General features: G+C 54.4%; 2 protein-coding genes across 8 annotated transcripts in view; one reads left to right on the top strand and one right to left on the bottom strand.

The window, feature by feature from the left end:
- Positions 1 to 1,204: 1,204 nt before the first annotated feature.
- ZNF346 (zinc finger protein 346) lies at positions 1,205 to 10,877 on the bottom strand. Of its 4 annotated transcripts, none has more exons than XM_013201856.3 (7): positions 10,541 to 10,696; positions 10,339 to 10,442; positions 9,981 to 10,079; positions 8,833 to 8,983; positions 7,667 to 7,906; positions 4,944 to 5,037; positions 1,205 to 3,588 (listed from the first exon to the last, which is right to left on the bottom strand). In XM_013201856.3, exons 1-7 carry the CDS (start codon positions 10,599 to 10,601, stop codon positions 3,483 to 3,485), a joined length of 855 nt encoding a protein of 284 aa, XP_013057310.3. In that variant the 5' UTR covers positions 10,602 to 10,696; the 3' UTR covers positions 1,205 to 3,482. The 4 variants fall into 4 exon arrangements, with proteins under 4 accessions (XP_013057310.3, XP_066861509.1, XP_066861507.1 ...); XM_067005408.1 differs by having other exon boundaries at positions 8,833 to 8,980; XM_067005406.1 differs by lacking the exon at positions 10,339 to 10,442 and having other exon boundaries at positions 10,541 to 10,877.
- Positions 10,878 to 11,024: 147 nt separating this feature from the next.
- The window catches only part of UIMC1 (ubiquitin interaction motif containing 1), a 37,502-nt gene continuing 30,151 nt past the window's right edge, over positions 11,025 to 18,375 (top strand). For all 4 annotated transcript variants that reach the window (XM_067005403.1, XM_048080373.2, XM_048080374.2 and 1 more), the window contains exons 1-2: positions 11,025 to 11,168; positions 15,174 to 15,331. In XM_067005403.1, coding sequence (XP_066861504.1) covers positions 15,182 to 15,331 — 150 coding nt within the window. In that variant the 5' untranslated portion in view covers positions 11,025 to 11,168; positions 15,174 to 15,181. The remainder of the gene's footprint in view (positions 11,169 to 15,173; positions 15,332 to 18,375) is intronic.

The raw sequence follows: 18,375 nt of genomic DNA, 5'->3' as shown, positions 1-18,375 counted from the left end.
GGCCCCAGGGCGGGAGGCACGCTGGCAGCAGCAGTGGTGCGGGGGCACGGCCGCGCTCTGGGCTCAGCTTCCCCCGGCGCACAGAGCGCTCCGGCCCCAGCTGCCGTCCCCTCGCGCTGCAGGGTGCCCCCGGGTGCTGCAGTGCAGGGAGCAGGGCAGGAGGGGAGGGCTGGAGCGTGGCAGCCAGCCCTGGCAGCGGGATGGAGCCAGAGGGAGGCACAGCTGGCTGAGCACAGCCACCAGCTGGGGGCTGCGGGGGGAGCGAGGCTGCTGGGCCCCCCCAGGGCAGCCTGATGGGCAGCATGCACCCGGAGGGCCAGGCCACCTGTGATTTTGGCACCCCCCTGGTTCAACGATCAGAGCATGGGAACAGGACAGAGGCAGCCCCACGTCCTCCTCCTACCCTGCACCTGCCTCGGGGAGCGCCTGCACCCACAGGAAGGCCAGGAGCCGCGAGAAACACCACGTCCCTGCTGCGGGGAGGGGACGGGGTCAGCAAGGGACAGGCTGGCAGCTGCCGCCACGCCGCCCCGGCAGAGCCGAGCCGTGCCCCGCAGCAGGCAGGCGCAGCCCGTCCCTCCCTGCACTGCCCCGTGGCCGGGGACAGTGCCAGCGCAAGGCCTGCGCCGTGCCTGGGGACAGCGTCCCCCTGCTCCGCCACAACCCTGCCCACGGGGGGGCCAGGACGGGCAGGCCCGGGGAGCCCAGCCAGCTGCAGGAAGGGCCGCGGGGCAGGGGGTGCAGCTGAAGGTGGTGCTGCTCTGCCCCCGTGCGTGCCCCGGGGTGCGCTGAGGGGTGCGCGGAGAGGCAGGAGGCTTTGCCATTGCCCTGCTCCTGCGCTGCCACGGGAGGGCCGGAAAAAGGCCCTGTGCCCCGTGGCTCTCACGGATGTTTTCAACGCAAGCCGCACGACAGCCCGCAGGGGTGCCAGCAGGCTCCGGGGCCAGCCTGTCCTGTCCTCCCCTCGGTGACATTGGCGTGCTCTGGGCCACGCTGACTTGCCAGAGGAGCACAGAGGAAGGCACTCACCGGCTTTGTGCAGACCTCAGGGGCCTTGGGATGACAGCAGAGCCTTGAGGAGGGCGGCTGGCAACACAAGCCTCCCGCCCCTCCCGAGTATTTCAAAGGCGTGTGCGCGTCCTGTTGTTCAAAGCATGGCAAAACAAAACAGGAAGGGCTACTGCAGAGAGACAGCACCCAGCAGTAGTAATAAACACTCTATTTGGAGAGCTTCACCTTAGGGAAAACAGCAGATACATAAACATCGTGTACAGGGGGGGCAAAACTGTCGGTACACAGACAGCGCAGTGACACACCAGACTGGGCAGTGCTGGAAATGGATCCCTCGTGGTGTCAGCGCACAGCACATCGAGCAGGCACCTGCATTCACAGGGCGGGACGAGAGCTAAGCGGCGGAGATCGGCGCTGGAGGCCATCCAGTGCCACCCGGCACACAATGCTTCCTTCAGTTCGTCGCAATTTTCTGCTCATTGATCAGCCTGCGAGGTTTACAAGAGACTCCCTCTCAAGCAGGAGGCTAAGGTCAGACCTCAGCAGTAGAACAAGAGTGGAAAACATCAGGAAGGCGAACCCAGACCAGCAGGAGCCTGTCCTAAGGGAAGATGGCAGATTCCGCGCAGGGTGAAGGCAAACAAAGCTCATGCACAGCCTCAAGCGGGGAGGGGAAGGCACTCGCTCCAAGTGCGGAGATCAGCAACCAGCTCTCTCCCCTTGCTTAACCTGACCAGCGCACGCTGGATTTTGGAAGTGCCTCCACGGCCTGGCTCTTGGCCTCGCGAGGGCGGCAGCTGCTCCCCCTGGAACACAGCGCGGGGAGCGCAGGGCCCCAGTCTGCCCTGCAGCAGCTGCCGCGGGAGGCAGCGGCTCCGCTCAGCCCACCCTGGCCGTGCCGCGCGTCCCCAGCGCTCTGCCAGCCCCACGGAGCCCCGGGAGGGGCCAGATCCCCGGCCTTCTGCCCCAGGGAAGGAAAACAACGGGGTGTTTGCCACGGGCTAGCAAAGCTCCAGCTCCACAGAGGCACCGACGCTGGGACGAAGCTGCGGAGCGTCTGACTCGGAGCGCTGGCACCGAACGCGAGGCCAGCCCGACACACATGGCTCTCGTGGTGGGCTGGCGAAGCACAGACAATGCCTTAGCTCAAGGACAAAACATCTAAAGAACTCATCCAAAATGCGCAACAGTCTCAGACGCCTGCCCTTCCTTCCGGGGGCTTTTCTAACAGATCTAGTACATTAGCACCACGAAGAGACCATCAGTCTTAATTCCCGGGTTTGAAATACAGAACGCCCCTTCTCCAGGCTGGTACAAGTATGTACGAGCTTTGAGGAGAGGGCTTGGGCAAGGAGTGTCTAATGAATGACTAACGAAGGCAGATTTCCAGAGGATTTGCAGTTTTTTAGTCAGCTAACAATTTGACCAAGTTATACTACGGTCTTCTATCGTATCTAGATTCGATTTCCTCTCTTTTTTTCTTAAAATTCTCTTTCCCCATAGTATTTTGCTGGCAGTAGGGAAAATGCTGCACTTAAACTCTGTCAGGGCCTGCACGTGAAGCGAACTCGCCCCGCTCAACCTTCGCCTGCTGATCGTGTTTAGATCTTGGAGACCGCCACCACTGCCAAGTTTGGCTGCAATTTGTTTAAGTTACAGGGGGTAAAGACACACATGGTGAATCACCACATACACCTGTTTCCATAGGAAACCAGGCTAAACAGTTACTTCCTTCCACATGGAAATCCTCAGAGCAGAGGGCTGAACTGTCTGGAGAGCCAAGAGCTCCATCTCCTCTCTCAGCCCCCACTCCCACCAGCAGCAAGCTGTACACCAGGAATCATGACTACTTGTTAGACACCTAAACAACAGAGCTCCAGAACCAACGGCTGCAGTGCTGTGAAAGGCTCTAAGGGCAAGCAGTGGCTCATGAAAATCTGCACACAAACCTGCCCAGAGGAGGCATGATGGGGTGCTACACTGCCCCTTCTCATTTTGGGCCTGTAAAAAGCCAGGCAACCCGCACGGTGTCCCCGTCCGTGCCGTGTAAGCGCTGCTTGCTGCGATCTAGGAGTTCTCCTCCAGCAAAAGACACCTCTGAGCGCGGGACGCTGGCCTTCCAGGTGCAGGAATCCACCGCTTGCTCTGGTGAGGGAGGAGGTGGCCGTTGCCAGCCTGTTGCCAGACCCTCCTTATACCAGATACACACTTCCTCTCACACCGCACCCACCTTTACAGGAAGCAATTACACAATGAAAACTACTCTAAGGGAGTGAAGTATTTGCTGTCTACCAAGTCTCTTCCAGCTGGATCCTTTTTTGGACAGATTCAGTCCCCGTTCTGCTCGACGGGTGCATACAGGAGGGTAGGGCTTTGCTTATCCAGAGGGATAATGAAACCATTGTGGGCTGGCAAAGGATGTGCGTTCTTGGGCCACCAACACAACTCCAAGAACAGTGCTGCAACTTGCTCTAGAAGTCTTGGCTGAAATAACTGTAGCCTCCTGGGGCAGTCGACTCTTCCCGGACGTACTGCTGTGGTGGGAAGGGTCCTACAACCGGCACTGCTCCTGGCATCCTGGACGTCAAACGGAGCAAGAGGAAGAGAAGAGACAAAGGAAACAATGTCAGAATCACTCAAATCTGTCAGCTGCCATCGCTGCTCAGCAAGCACGGCTGTCAGCGGAGTAACAGCCTACTACAGGCAAGTCAACCACTTGCCAGAAAAGCTTCCAAGTGCTTCCTTACTCTGTGTGTAAACAGACACCTTTAACATGGCAGAATTAGCTATTGCACAGCTCAAGGACCGTTAAGTGCTTCCACTACAAGGCAAGTATCCTGGCTCTTCTCAGCCTGCAGAAGCTGGCCTGGAACAGCATTTAGCAGCTAAATCCAGAAGCAGCTTTCTGAAAGGGAGTTGTTTGGCTGGAAAAACTGGAACAACATCCATGTCCTTAAAGGGAACGGCTGTGTGTGTGCACGGGGAACATCTTCAGTGTTTCTTTCTACAGCAGGCTAAATTCAGGCTAGGTTTTTGCTGTTCACTGATCCTGCTGCGCTGTTCAAGAGTTGAAACTTTCATAGGGGGACAGGCAGAGTTTGTGTCTTCCAACCAAGTACTCCACAGACAGGGTGCAATGGGGCTGTTATTCCACAGATAGATGACCAAAGATCCCAGTTTTCCTCCTAGCCCCTCTGGGAAATCTAGCTAGGAGTCTATCACCACTTCAGGTAGGGTTTCCTAATGCCTCTTTCTTTAAGAAGCTGTCTAACCAACAGGGGTCCATTACTGACCCTCTTTAAGGCAAGGCTTTGAAATTAAAGAGCAGAACTTTGACAGCGTCCAGAGCAAGTACATTTGGTATTAATCATCCGTCTAGCAGTCTAAATTTTAGAGATGAATAATTTGCAGGGGATGCCAATATTTAACTTACCAGCTGTAGAATGAATTCAGAAATATAGCCTCGGTTTCTGGAGGATGCTGACTACACGCCAGATTTTAAAAAAGCAACTCTTGAAAAAGTTGCAACTCTAAAAGCAAGGCTAGAATGGCAAGTGGATCTCCACTAAGACAGTCTTTAATTAAATTAAAATCCTGGTTCTTACAGAAATGGCGTTTAAGAAGCGTCAGGCTGGATGCGCTCGCTGCAAAGATCCACGCTGCCCTGAACCCCTGAGAACCAAACACAACCGAAGGAGGCTCCTACTACAGCAGCGACCCCGAGCTGTCTGCAGGGGGAGCTGCCGAAGAGGCGGAGGGGATGTAAACCTACCCCAGTTCGTCGGCTCCAGGACAAACAGCACAAGCTTGCACAAATTGTATCGGTCTGCTTGTGGGTCAGCTTGAAATACGCATGCAAAACTGCACTTAAGTTATACCTAAAACATTGTTTCAACAAGGGCGGAAGCACACTTAACAGGAAAGTTACTTACTGGTTCTTGTGTTTGAAGCCACTGATGTGAGCCTGGTACTGCTCTATGGAGTTCAGAACTATGTTGCACGTGTTGCACGGGTACCCCTTCCCAGCTGAAACAGACAGCAATGTTAACATACAGCTAGCCAACAACCCGGTGCCTGAGGTAGAAACAAGATAATCACTCACTCGATGCCTTAAACCCCTGCTAAACAAAGACAAGTAGCAAATCAATGGCCTGACCAGACAGGGAGGTGACAGAACCCAGCTACCCCACCAGATACTGGTCAGGCCCTGGTCGGTGATAGGAGGGAAGCACTAAGCCAGGAGGCCTTCCCCGGGCAGAACCCGGGTTTGTTATCTACAAAAACAAACACACCTTTCCTATAACCAGTTCACAGCATCAGATGAGGTGAAAACGTGGCATGAGTAGACCAAATACTGCCTCTGCGGCTCCACTTTTTTTCTTCCCCAAACGCCCACTTCTCCTGCTCTGTTTGTCTCATAACAGAAAGCAAGGGAGATACTTAATTTGTAAGCTCGACACGTTGCAATAATAATAACAAGAACAAAAAAGCAGCCAGAGGAGATTATACACAACATCAGGTTCCACAATGCAGCATTCTGCTAAGCCTTGCTGCGGTGCCAGTTGAGAATATTGAACTCTATCCGCAAGCAGTTTAGTTACAGTCAGTGTATCAGTTAACTGGAAGAAAAAAAGTCCCCAACAATAGTTGTACTAGACAGATCAATGGCTTTGATTCCGGCTGGAGTTGTCATGTTACACAAAGTTCTGGAGGTCACAGATAGCAAAGAAGCAAACATTGCAGCAGAGTTCACCACAAAAGCCCGTAACAGGGGAAAATCCTGGCACTTGTCCCCAGGACATTAAATGATCCTGAGCTCAGGCTCTCCGGAGGAGGGCTCTGCCTTGGAGTCTCACAAAGAAAACACGTCCCTAAGGGGAACGGGGACATTCACCCTAGGGGTGCAGAGCAGCACCACCGGGTGAGAAACACAGCGCACGGTGCAGCAGACGCTTCCCCACCTGGCTGCTGCACCACGGAGGCCTCAGACTCCAGTGGGCCATTTAACTCCCCAAACAGCCAGGCCTGGACGTTGTGCCACCCACAGGAGCTGTTCCAGCCCTCACGCCCGCCTCCCTGCACGATCCAGGTCGAGATCTCTCTCTTGAAAATCTGACAACGAGGTGCGTACCGAGTACTTCACGCTGTGCCCCCGCACCCTACGCTGATGGTTCCCAGAGGGACTTTAAGCAGACAGGTATCTGGGGGTTGCACTGCGAACGACACACCTTCACCTGCTGCCACTCAGAGCCCAACAAGGGCACGTTTAGGGACAGCACGTGCTCAGAAAAAAAAAAGTCTTCACAAAAGTATAGGTCAGCATCTGAGCTCAGTTCTATAAGAGAAGAACAAGAGGCTTGTTCTGGGAAGAACTGTGCTAGCATGCCAGCTTGGTGTGGCTGTTAGCACACAGAGAAAGGGAAACACGTCCCCGACTGCAGCCCGTCACGTCAGAGCAGCCTCACGTTACAGCTACGGCTCGGAAACCTCGCCTGGAACAGCTGAAGTGCCACGGAGATGTGGACGTAGACACTCCAGCTTTGTGAGGACTTCACGGAGGACATCAATCACACGGCCAGCAGCACTGCCCACTTACCCAGCCTGGGCCGGGGCTCCTGACCCCGTCAGAGCCTGAGTCACAATAAAAGGGAACCATTGATCAGGCCCCACTAATTAAGTAAAGAGCAGCCGAATAACACAAATAACACGAAGCACCTTTTCCATCTCCCCCATGACTACACAATGTGGGAGAGAATATTACTTGGATAATTGAGCCTCATTTCTCCTAAGTGCTACCAGCAGCTAAAGGTGGCCCACAAAGAATTAGAGTAATTAATCTTCTGCTTACAGGCATTTTATGACAGAGAAAGAAGCTCTTGAAGAAGATTTTAAGGTGATCTGTCTGCTTATCATTTACTTTAAGCACCCAGCAGGTACCAGACTTCCTGCTCCAACAGAAGGCTGCTAGGAGGAACAGGGGAGTTTACTGCGAGCTCCTAATGCTTGCACCGGGCTCCAAGGCTTTCATCAGGCAGAAGTACTCACAGGGAACAGAACGTAAACCAAATGAGTTTCAACTGTCTGCCTAAAGTTCCTCCTTAATAGCTCAATTTTTTCCACATTCCTGCTTGCTCTGGAGAGTTGCATTAGTTCATCAGATGAAGTGCCCACACAGAGGCAGAAAGCATTCAGGGAGAAATCTCTCTGGCTTTCATGTGCTTTGAAGCAGCAGGTGCAGTAAAACCTATTTCTTCCTTCTTTGGCTAGTTCCCTCTGAAGGCATTTTTTAAGCATCAAATGCCACTTTTATCTTTCCATTTTGGATGCAATCCACCTAGCTAGAAACAGCGCTGGCCAAAATCCCTGGATTATCCGCACAGAGAATAAAAAGGACACGTACCCGATTAGACAACACCGCAAAAACCCAGCCCAGAGCTTGCCACAAGCAGCTACAGTCTAAAACCTCTCCTGCTGCCAGGGGGTTACGATATCAACCAAATCCATCTTCCGGTGCATCATCGAGATCCTGCGAGACCATGAGCAATTCTCCCCGCTCCCTCCACACAGACTCTCACGCAGAGACCCGTCAGACACACGGTGTTGCTCTCCCACCCTGCCCTGCAACTATTTATTTGCCTGCTTGCTGAGAACTCACCCATAAAGGACGCCGCCGGCGCATCAGGAGTTCGGCCGTAGTGTGCCATCAGCTTGTGTTTGGTCTCTTGCTTTCTGTGCTTCTTGCCTACGTAATGCTGTTTTGCCATAAGGGGGTTGTTGAAAGTGGCATGGCAGAGGCTACAGAACTTGTCTGGGTCAGCAATGTCCTTGTTCTCTTCGTTAGAAGACACGGTAGAAGTGGGGAGGGTAGCAGGATGTTTCTGTGGGGGCGCTACTTCTGTAGGGGGAATCCAAACTCTTGGTCAGTCACAGAACTCAGATGCAGAAGAAAAAGTCATCTTACTTCCCCAAAACATGCAAAACAAACAAACAAAAAAACCAAACACCCCAAAAGCAAACCTAGTCAGAAAACGTAAAAACTCTGGACAAACTGATGTCACCCCTACCTCTTCCCTTAATCCTCCGGGTGCGTGCTAAGACAACTCCCAGCAGGGGCACTGAACACCGGGCAGAAGCTTTCCAAATACCCAAGAGCTCCTCTCACGCCCAAGTGACAGGCGTGCACCAGACTGCTCCCGTGTCCAGCCACCCTTCCCCAAGGCTCCTCTCATGTCTGAGCTCTGCCTTAGCTGTGCACAGTCTGTAGGGCAGGACGTGGCAGACGCCACTGGCAAAGCAGGAGGTCAGGACAAGCAGATGCCCACACTTCCCAGCTACACATCCCCAGCCCCCAGCTATCTGCAGCTCAGAAGTCCCTGAGCCACAGAAGCTGTACCTTTACACCTGAGCAGCCCTGCCCAATTCACCTTACAGGCGTTTCACCGGTCACTTTGGTTTCTGCAAGCTTTTAGCAAGCATCACATCCCGTGACAGATATTTCTACAGCTTTCCCTGGAAAACAGCTCTGTCCCATTCCTTACATACAAGGATGGGTACAACACTGCTGAAAGCTTCACTTCACCCAAGCAAGAAATAAAAAAAAACACCCCAAACATGCTGACTTTTAGTCAACACCAGCCTACCAAGCAAGCTGCTGAGAGAAGCAGCAGTCTCTGGAGGTGTACTGCTGGCCTACCTCGCTTCACAGGCACACGTACCCAAAAAGGCTCAGACCTGGGGTCCAACGACACTTCCCAGTGCAGAATCACCACGTGCAGCATTTTCTAGCTGGCATGCTACAATGTGAAGGCACTGCAGTCATACCTTCTGCTTTGGGGGACTGCTGCTTCACGTTCTTGGCGTGCGTCTTCCCCAGGTAGTGAGACGTTGCCACAGCCGGAGAGGAGAAGGTCATGTTACAGATGGGGCAGCACTTGTTCCTATCCTCCCCGTTGCTGCCTTCCTGCTTGCTCTCCTGCGCACACAGAACCACAGAATGGCTGAGGTTGGAAGGCACCTCGGGAGTTCATCTTGCTCAGCGTTCTTGTTACAAGAAAGAACGCTAAGGCATTTGAGAAAACAAAATAATCTGAGACACTGAGATGCGAAGTTGGAAATTTGACTGTTCCATGGTGCTGCACTGTCCTCCCATTGACTGGACAGCCTTCCTGCTTCACGTTACTTCTTTGTCATCCTAGCGAACCGCTCTAGGGAGAGGGGCTGCCTGTCCTGGCTTGTATGGGCTGAGAACAAGGTTAACCACGGGGCTGCCAGCACTGGATCAGCCAGCCTTCTGCTCTCCACAAGGTGTGAGCCACGCAACACAAACACCACTATCAGCTGGGTCATCGGCAACACGATGCTGGCCGAGCAGGCAGCAGCAGTCATTTCTAAGCCTAACACTATGTGCGAAGGCATCCTCCTTTATCCCCCCCTCCACCCCCACTACAAATGTTTGAGGGTTAGGGATTAAAGCTGAAGCAATCATAAGAGTAGAATCTGTTTCCCAAATGAGTCGCGGGGCAGACAGATGGCAGGGTGGAATGTGCTCCTCTCGCTGACCAACAGGCTCCAGCCACCGGCTGAAGAAACCGAAATAAGTAAAAACAGAGTTGTGCCAGAAAGAGTCCAGTTAGTTATGAACCCTGGAAATAGTTGTAATGAAATTAAATGTCATGCAGGTGCAATGATATTCCTGGCTTTTTATTCATGAATTTGCTGCTCCTATTTACTTTACCCTGTTTTATTCACGTAATTCACAGGGAGACTTTCAGTAAGAGGCAGTGTGAGTTCCTTTAAGTGAATAAGGCAATGGGAACCATACTCACCGGGACGAGGCACAGCCACAGGAGCACAGAGCCCTTCCCAGGGCTGCCTTCTTCCTTCACTCTCACACAAGCGCATGGGCTGCCTGGCAGCATTTAGCTGAGACCCACCGTGACGGACCTGGAAGGCTGGGCGCGTTGCCTCACCTGCTTATTAGCGTCCACCTTCATCCTCTTGCCGGGCGCCAGCTCGTCCTCGCCGTGGATGGACAGGTACCGCCGCACCTTGTTGGCGTGCTTCTTGCTCTGCGGGGCAGAAAGCGGCTGGGGCAGCCTGGTACGGCCCGGTACAGCAGGGCACGGCCCGGTACTGCCCGGCATGGCCCAGTACAGCCTGTTACATAGGGATAGGGCCCGGTACGGCCCAGTACAGCGGGACACGGCCTAGCACGGTCCGTTATGGCCCGGTACGGCCCAACACATAGGGGTATGGCCCGTTATGGCCCGGTACAGCGGGACACGGCCCGGAACGGCCCGGTACGTCCCGCCCGGTGCCGTGGCTCACCTGGTAGTGCGCCAGCCGCTGAGACTCGGAGATGAGCAGCGCGCTGCACACCTTGCACTGCGCCTCGGTGAAGATGTGCCCGTTCTCCCGGATCAGCCGCTCCACTGCCGGCACACAACCGCGGTCAGCCCGCTCACGGCCGGGGCCGGGCCCCGTTCCCGGCCCCGTCCCGGTTCCCCTCGCCGCCCCCGGTTCCCCTCACCTGCCTCCCTGCCCACCGGCAGCGCCGCGGCGTCCCCGTTGCTACCCGCCCCGTCCGCCATCTTGGCCGCCGCCGCCGCCACAGCAGCTCTCGCGAGATCTCCGCGCGCCTAGCAACGGCGCGGGGGGGGGAGGAGGCTTCCTGCGCCGTCACGTGCTGGCGGAGGGAGGCCGCGGCGGCCATGTTGGTTGTGGGCAGCGGAGGGAGGCGGGCCGGTGTCGGCCGCGCGGGGGCTGAGCGGCGCCATGGAGCGGTGCAGGCGGCGGGGCGAGGAGCGGGAGCGGCGTTTAAAGCGTCCTGCGGCGGCGCGGGGAGCGCGGAATGAAGTCACGCCGCGCCCTGATGTTTATTTCCAGTTAAAATCAGTCACGAGAAGCCGTGGGGCGCACCAGCGGCCCTTGAGGGGCTCCGAGAGGCGGCTGCCCCTCGTCCCCGCCATCTTCTCGGTCCCCTGCGTCCCCTGCCTCCCGCTCCCCTCGGTCCCCCTCTACCAGCCCCGCCGCCGCCGCCCTCACACGACATGGCGCCGCCCGCCTCACCTCATCTCCCCTCCCGGCCACGTGACGCGACGCCGCCGTCGCCATCTTGGTTGAGGGCAATGAGGCCTCCGCCGCCAACTTGAGTGCGGGTAAGAGACCCGCTGAGCGGGGTCGGCCCGGCCCGGGGGGGGGGGCGGTCAGCGGGGCCGGGGGGGGTTGGGGGTGTCCGGGCCCGGTGTGCGGCCGTGCCCCGACGAGGGGCCGCTGCGGACCCGGGGCTGCCCCGCCGGCAGGCCGCAGCCCCGCGGGGTGCCCACGGGGCCGTGCCCCAGCGCTTTCCCCCGAGGAGGGGTCCCGGTGCCGCCCCCCCCCCCCCGGCCCTGCAGCGCTGCTGGGGCCGGCTCCTGCCCCCCCCCCCCCCCCCCCCCCGGGCTGCCTCCATGCCATCCCCAGCGCTGCCCCCCCTCGGTTTATTTTTTCTATAACCGACCCCATCCCCGCCTACGCCCCAGTTCCTCCCCGGGGGGGCCCTTTTTGGGCAGCCCCCACCCAGCTCCTCACAGCCCCGCCACGTCCCTGCAGCGCCCGCCGTGCCCGAGGGCCCTGCGATGGCACCTGTGGGCGAGGGGACGGGGGGCCTGGGCGGGTGGCGGGGTGCTGCGGGGTGACGGGTGCCGTGGGGTGGCGGGGTGCTGCGGGGAGGGTTCTGCTCCCCCCCCCCCACGCCTCCCCTTGGAGAAAGGCGCTGCCCACGGGGCTGGCGCGGGCTCGCTTTGGGTAGCTGAGCAGTCAGCATCTCCCGCGGAGCTTGGCAGCGGTCGGCCTTGGCCTTCCGCCGCCTTCCTTCTACGAAGAGCCCGTTTCTGCGAACGGATAAATCCCGTAAACAACCCCCGTGTCCCCCCCACCGGGGTGCTGTGGACCGTGGTGTCCTGACCGTCAGCCGCTCCCGGCGCGGCGGGGGCGAGCGGAGGGGCCGGGGCTGGCGTTCGCAGGGACCGTGCGGCGCTGACCCGTGCGAGCGGGGCTCTTGCTGCCCGCGAGCATCGTGCCTCTTCCCGGGGAGGCGGGGGGGTTGTTTACGAAGCGACAGCCTGTGTCTCGAGCGGCTCAGAAAACTCATCCGGGGATGAGAGTCATTCATTTTTTGGCTTCGTTTTCAAGCATTTTTCAAGCTGTCACAGCTTGGCAGGTCTGTAGCTGCAGTGTCAAGATTTAGAATTATTCTGTCGGTAATTGCTTTCTGATTCATCAAAATGATAGATGAGAGGGAAAATGACAAATAATCACAAGTTGGGGATCTTCAAGGATATCCCTAAAAATGCGACCGGAGAAGCGCGGCGTGTGTGAGGCCCTTGTCAGGAGGTCACCTTTGCTGTCAGAGCGTTTACAAAGAAATTCTCTCGAATTCAAAGTTGTAAAAAGAGAAAAATTGCGAAAGGAATCCGCGAGCCGAACTGCAAAGGTAGGTTTAGGTAGTGCAGGCCGGCCTTTTTCGCTGAACCTGAGAGCAGACATCCCCTCCGCAGGTACTTGGGCAGAGCGCTAAAAGCAAAACACAGCTTGTGCGCCTGGCTCCCTTACCTGGGGAAGGGGGGCGTGCTGCGAGGCTTGTTCCCTTCCCGTACCGATATCAGCTCGTCTAATAAAAGCTATTACTGCTCTCCTACTCACAGCCTCAGACTAGCGCAGCTACAAGTGATCTCTTACTTGTCTTGTTCCCTTAGTTACGTTTACAGAGACTCTTTTTGCCATGAGTCCCTTCATTTTCAGAAGCCTTGTGGGAGTTGTGTGGTTACATCTCTTACATTTTTTTTCTTCTCTTCTTTAAATGTTGGAGGTAGGTGACTCATCATAACTCCAGCTGATATTTCTCAGCGATCTCTTATTTAGCACAGTGCATCAGGCAGAAGATCTATCGCATAGAGGGGAGCTGTGATACCAGAGTGGATTTAAAAAAAACAATAATAATAAAAAAAAAAACGTGGCAGTTGCTTGTTGCTGTTTGCTTTTGTTTAAGTGGTTTACAGGCTTTCTCTCCAAAAATAGTGACCCTGCCTAGGCTCACGTACTGGGGACCAGACATCGTGCCAGAAAAGGCTGCCTGCGGATGTGTCTCTCTGCTGATAAAGGAGTGCTCTCCACCTAGGTGGACTCCCTTCGTGGGGGCAGTTCTCAGCAGCTGGGTGGGAGGCTTGGTTCATCTCTCTGGGCAGAGGGACAAGAAACCGTGTGGAGCAAAAGATTAAAAAAAAAAAAAAAAAAAAAAAAATGGAGAAAGTATAATAAGGATTTTCCGACAAAAGCCAAAGTTCAGCTCAGCTGGAGCAAAACAGCTTTGTTTTGCAAGAGATGATGCTTTTCTAAAGAGCAGTGCTTGTTTTTATTTCCCCTTTGTAAGCACAAACATTTCTGGGCTGCAGCGATGGTCGCCGTCACTTCTGGAGCCACGCGTGCGATTTGTACGAGATTCTGTCTTTAGAGGGCTCAGCAAGCCTTCGGTGCCAGTCCTTGCTCACCAGGACAATCATCTTTTGTCTCTACGCATGTGTGTGCTTGGATTTGCAGAGAAAGGGAGACAGAGAGGTTAAGGGAGCCGTGGCGAGCTGCAGAAAACACAGCGGCAGTGCGTGTGCTCCTCTTGCTCTTAGCTTGCTGCCTCTGACAGTAGATGGAGGAGCACACCGCTGTTCTCGGTGCTAATGTGGGTTTTGGACTTCTTGCTTCCTGGTGTTCCTACACGCAGCGCTGGCTGCAGCTTGCGGTGTTACAGGAGAGGGTTTGGCTCCGTACTGGGTAACGCAGGGTCTTTTGTTGCGCCTTGTCTTACTCTTATTTTAGCTCTGAGCAGCGCATCTGAGCTATTTCAGTGATCGCGAAGGAAGGCAGAACGATCCCGGGAAGGACACTGGGCTGGGAACCGGCCAGCTCGAATTGCCTCTCCAGCTCTGCCTTGTCTGGGGTGCAACAAGGGGCTCGCTGTGAAACCGCTCTGTGGCCGTTCCGTTCCTTCTAGCTCGGGCAGAGCTGCCGGTGCTGAGCCTGCCGGTGCTCAGCCTGCCGGTGCTCAGCCTGCTTCCTCGGGCTCTTTCAGAGCACGGTTCGGGAAGCGCTGAATGTCGTCTCCACGTTACCTGCCAAACCGAACGGCAGACGTCGAAGGCGAAGAAAAGGGTGCTTTAACTTCGTGTGCCGCCCCGCTGCTCTCACCCACCGGGATCTCGTCCCGATCCTCTTGTCTGAGTCCCTTTTGATGGGAGCAGCCAGCTCCTCTCTCCAGCAGCCTGCAGGCTGGCAGGGAGAGGAGTCGCTGAAGCGCTGCCTGGTATTGTGTGGGCACCTGCCCTCGATTGTGCGGCTCCTCGAGCACTCGGGTTTGCGCTAATGATGCTCAGCGGGTTCCTCCCTGCTTGTCAAGTGCCTTCTTTAAGCGGGTGGCACAGGCACGTCTGTGCAGAGGACTTCCGGAGCCTGAGGCTCATTGAAAAGCCCGGGCTGCGAGATAAACCCCTCGTCTCGTTTCCAGCCTACCTCCTGCCACCGCCTGTGTTCTCCCTTTCCGTAGTGCTCTGCTTCCCCGGGGCTGCTGCTCTGACAGCGAAATAGCATCCTCTGAGGGACCTGCCTCCCCCCCGTGCTTTATTCCATGTAAAAGCTGACAAATGGTTGCGCTGCTGCTGTGGCTTCTCGTTCTGGCGTGCACATCTCAGCTTGGTTCACTGCCGGAGCCCTGTTTGTTCTGCACCAGGACGGGGAAGGTGTGGGGACGTTCGGGGTGGGGATTTGGGGAGGGAGACCCGCTGTGAAACGTTGCTTTGGAGCAGTTTGCTGAGGAGCTTCAGCAGGGGAAGCGAAGAGGAAAGCCTCCTCGCTTCGGAGCGAGGGCATTCAGAGTGGCTCTTGTCTGCGTTGCCGTTCCCCTGAAACCCCTTTTAGCAATCAGCTCTAATAAAGTATTCGTAACGAGATGAGCGGTGACAAGTGCGTGTGGCTCCCAGTACCGCTAAATCTACCGCGCTTTGTAATAAGGTTCTAATGCCTGGGGTATTTTGCCTAAAAATAGAAAGGAAAAAAAAAGTAGGAAGGGATGGCTATACGGGGAAATCCAAATCAGAAGGAAACAAATGGCTTTTAATCTGTCCCTCTTGTTTCAGGGTGAAGGATGCCGAGGAGGAGGAAGCCCGCAGAGGGCCCTGACTCTCGAGGTCAGGATGGGGAGGAAGAGGAGGAAGAGAAGAGGGGCCCGGCCAACGCCAAGAAGAAGCGCAGTTTTGTGGACGCGTTTATCGTTATATCTGACAGCGACGGAGAGGTCAGTGGTCAGCCTGCGGAGCCCGGGGCCTGCGCTGGGCCCTGCTGCTCCGGGAGGGCGCCCGAGCATCCCACGCTGGGGTCAGGCCTCGTGGGGGTGCGTTGTGCCGTCCCTTCCCTTCCGTGTGAGGGGAATCAAATCCTATTTGACTAGGAAATGAACGGTGCGCTTGGTGAGGGTGAGTTATGAGTCTGGGATTTGATAACCAAATCCTCTCAGAACTGAATTTGAAACGTAATTTAAAAGTAACCTTTCCTCAATCCCTTTACAAATCTTTCTTCATAATTTTTATTTGATTGATTTCCAGCTAAGCCAGAGAAACATGATTCTGTATTATGTGCAAATAGATAAGAAAATGATTCAGAACGCAGGCTTGCGAGTAGCTCTGACACAGCTGGTGTCTGGTAAACCGATCCTGAAGTACAGAAGTCGGAGTTTTTAACCCACTGCCACGGGGTGTAAAGGTGCACTGTGAGTGGGTGTGCCTGGCTGCGACACAACAGCTAGGTCGTTGATCCCTCACGTCATCGCATTAACGTCAGCCGTGCCCTAAAATAGCGAAACGTTTGTGCCTGTTACACGGGTGCTGGGGATGCGTGCAAGAACTCCCCTCTGGGAGAAACCCAGAGCCCTGAGAATATGTCCTCAGCTTGGGGTACACAAGAAGAAATTATTAGAATCTTTTTTTTTATGTGTGACTGTTGAGGCTTTGCGCTGTCTTGCCAGTGATTTGGGATCCTAAGCTGCTTTTTGTAATTCCACCATTTTCAAAAGCATTTCAGTTCACTCTCAAGCTGTAGATCTTAAATCAAGTCCTTTTCGTTCCCACATCTGGAGCATGAGTCTCTACAATAAGGCAATTATCATGTGAGGAGGGGAAAAGCACTAGAAATAAACAGTAAAAAGCTGTAGGGCAAATGATATTGGATGTTTTTTCTTCGCATTGTCTGAGTTCTTCTCCATTGGGAAATTCCCTGAAAGAAATGGAACATATGGCAGTAATAGTTCATTGGGGTTAAACCCTTAGCTCTGCAATATGCTAAGTTAACTTCAGATGTCTGCTGCATCACTGGCCTTTATTGTGAAACCTATAAGGAGGAAAAAAAAATCAGCAGCTATAAGAGATGCTGCAGTACACAAAAGATCAGGACCTGTTATTGCCTACAATTATTCATCTCAATGTGCACGTATCTGAGAAAGAGGAAACAAACGTCTCTTAAAACACATCTATAAAAAGGTTAGGCTCCCTGACTGTTCTGTAAGTTTGTCTATAAACAATAAATTCTGATGGCATAATCGGTCATATTACAGAAAAGGATATGCTCAGAGAGGCCGTTAAAGAGCCAATTAGGTTCTGTTTAAGTGACAACAGTTCAGTCGGTTGAATGAGTGGATTTATTCAGTTCAGGCTCCTTCTTTCTGTGAATCATCGGCTTCCAGATCCAGTGCCACAGTCTCTTGCAGTGTTGTTTTCTGCAAAACCACCCAAGAATCTGATTTGCATGGAATCTCAAAAAAAAAAAGCCCTGTCTGGCTTCTGTAACTGTCGCAGCTCTTCAGCGTACATCAAGTTGAATTTCAATTTCAAACCTTGTAACTGTTGTTCTTGCTCTGCTAAGACCTTGTTATGTGTTCAAGAAGAGGTGTGGGAAGCTCAGATCAATAGCAATTTTAGAGAACAATACATTCTCAATTAATCTTGCATCTGTTAGGACATGGTTCCTTATGAATCAAAAGCTACAAGGACAATTTGGGCATCATTGATTCAATGGCTTTCTTCCTTGGCAGTCTCTTGGCAGGTATCTATAGAACAAGTCCCTAGTTCTGCTTCCAGACCAGCAGATCTTGTAGCAGCTGCACCTGGAAAGCCTCCAGCTTCTCACTTTTGATGATCTTTGGCAGACTGCCTCTCCCAGGAATTTTTCAGTCATGCTGGATTATCAAGCTCATCCATGTTATTTTGCCAAATTCTCTTTCTTTGCTCATGTCTATGCTGGCATCTGCAGAGCTGCATCAGAAGGAATTTTTCTGGACATGGGGCTTTCTGATCTCTGTTATATATAATCCTGGACTCGGGGAACTCTTCTTTTTTTGTGTGTAGGGGGTGTTGGACAAATTAAGAACAGGCTACGGCTTTGTGGAAGCAAGAGGAGATGACCTCCTCTATGCTGACTGCCTCTCTGAAAACACAGACGCGACGAATGATCAAAGTGGTTCCTGTCTCCCCTGACTGTTTAAATCCTGCAGGGAATTGGTTGCCCACGACAGAAGATGGGTAGTCATGCACTTGAGCACACAATATTCCAAATACTGCCTGACAAAGCTCTCTTCAAGCACAGCGAGTCCTGCTCTGTCTCATGAACCTCTTGCTTGAATTGGGTTGTTGATAAAGACTCTTTGACCCCCAAGATTTTCTGAAGAAAAGGAGCAGGAGGCCTGCTCGAGGATGAGTGTAGGGCATGGCCAGGGGCCCAGTAGTTGTGCTAATTTAGCTGACAGATCTGCAGTCTTCAGTGCAGAGGATCCTAAAATGCTGCTGACCCGCTGTGGGACCTTGGAGAAGACTCACACAAAGGTAGTTTAACCCATTTCTTCTGGGTAGATCCTCAGGGAGCTTTGGGAGTACCTGCTTCCACTGGTACCATTTGCATGAAGTCTCACGGGCTCTTTCTGCCAGGTCTTCCACTCACCAGCTCCACCATCCCTCGGGGAGCGTGACGAGACCTGAGGGTGACAGTGCCATCTTCTGCACGGCGCCCAGTGCCTGCCTGCCGCAGGTGTGCAGCATCCCTTTGCCTGAGTATTCCCGTTGGGAGATGTTCAGGGTCTGGGTAAACAGCGGTGTTTGTCGATGTTCTGGATCAGATGGTGTAGGTTTTGGGGAGAGAGGGAGAGGAGTGTTTGGGAATTGGCCAGGCTGCCTGGCCACCGCCCTGCCCTGTTCTGCCGGCTCTGTGCAGTTTGTCCCGGGACAAGCGTGGCCTGGGGGACACCTTGCTAAGATGGCAGTGCCCACCTTTCGCTGCCAGCATCTTCTGAGTGAA

This window comes from Anser cygnoides, chromosome 14 (genome assembly GCF_040182565.1).
Source record: "Anser cygnoides isolate HZ-2024a breed goose chromosome 14, Taihu_goose_T2T_genome, whole genome shotgun sequence".
In the NCBI taxonomy this organism is placed as follows: domain Eukaryota; kingdom Metazoa; phylum Chordata; class Aves; order Anseriformes; family Anatidae; genus Anser; species Anser cygnoides.
This window is presented reverse-complemented; position numbering and strand designations above follow the sequence as displayed.

Coding starts and splice junctions, on each gene's coding strand:
- ZNF346 (XM_067005406.1), bottom strand. CDS start 10,723: ATGGCCGCCGCGGCCTCCCTCCGCCAGCACGTGACGGCGCAGGAAGCC. Junction 5,038..7,666: donor GCCGGCGGCGTCCTTTATGG/GTGAGTTCTCAG, acceptor TGTCTGTTTCAG/CTGGGAAGGGGTACCCGTGC. Junction 3,589..4,943: donor GGCTTCAAACACAAGAACCA/GTAAGTAACTTT, acceptor TTTGACGTCCAG/GATGCCAGGAGCAGTGCCGG.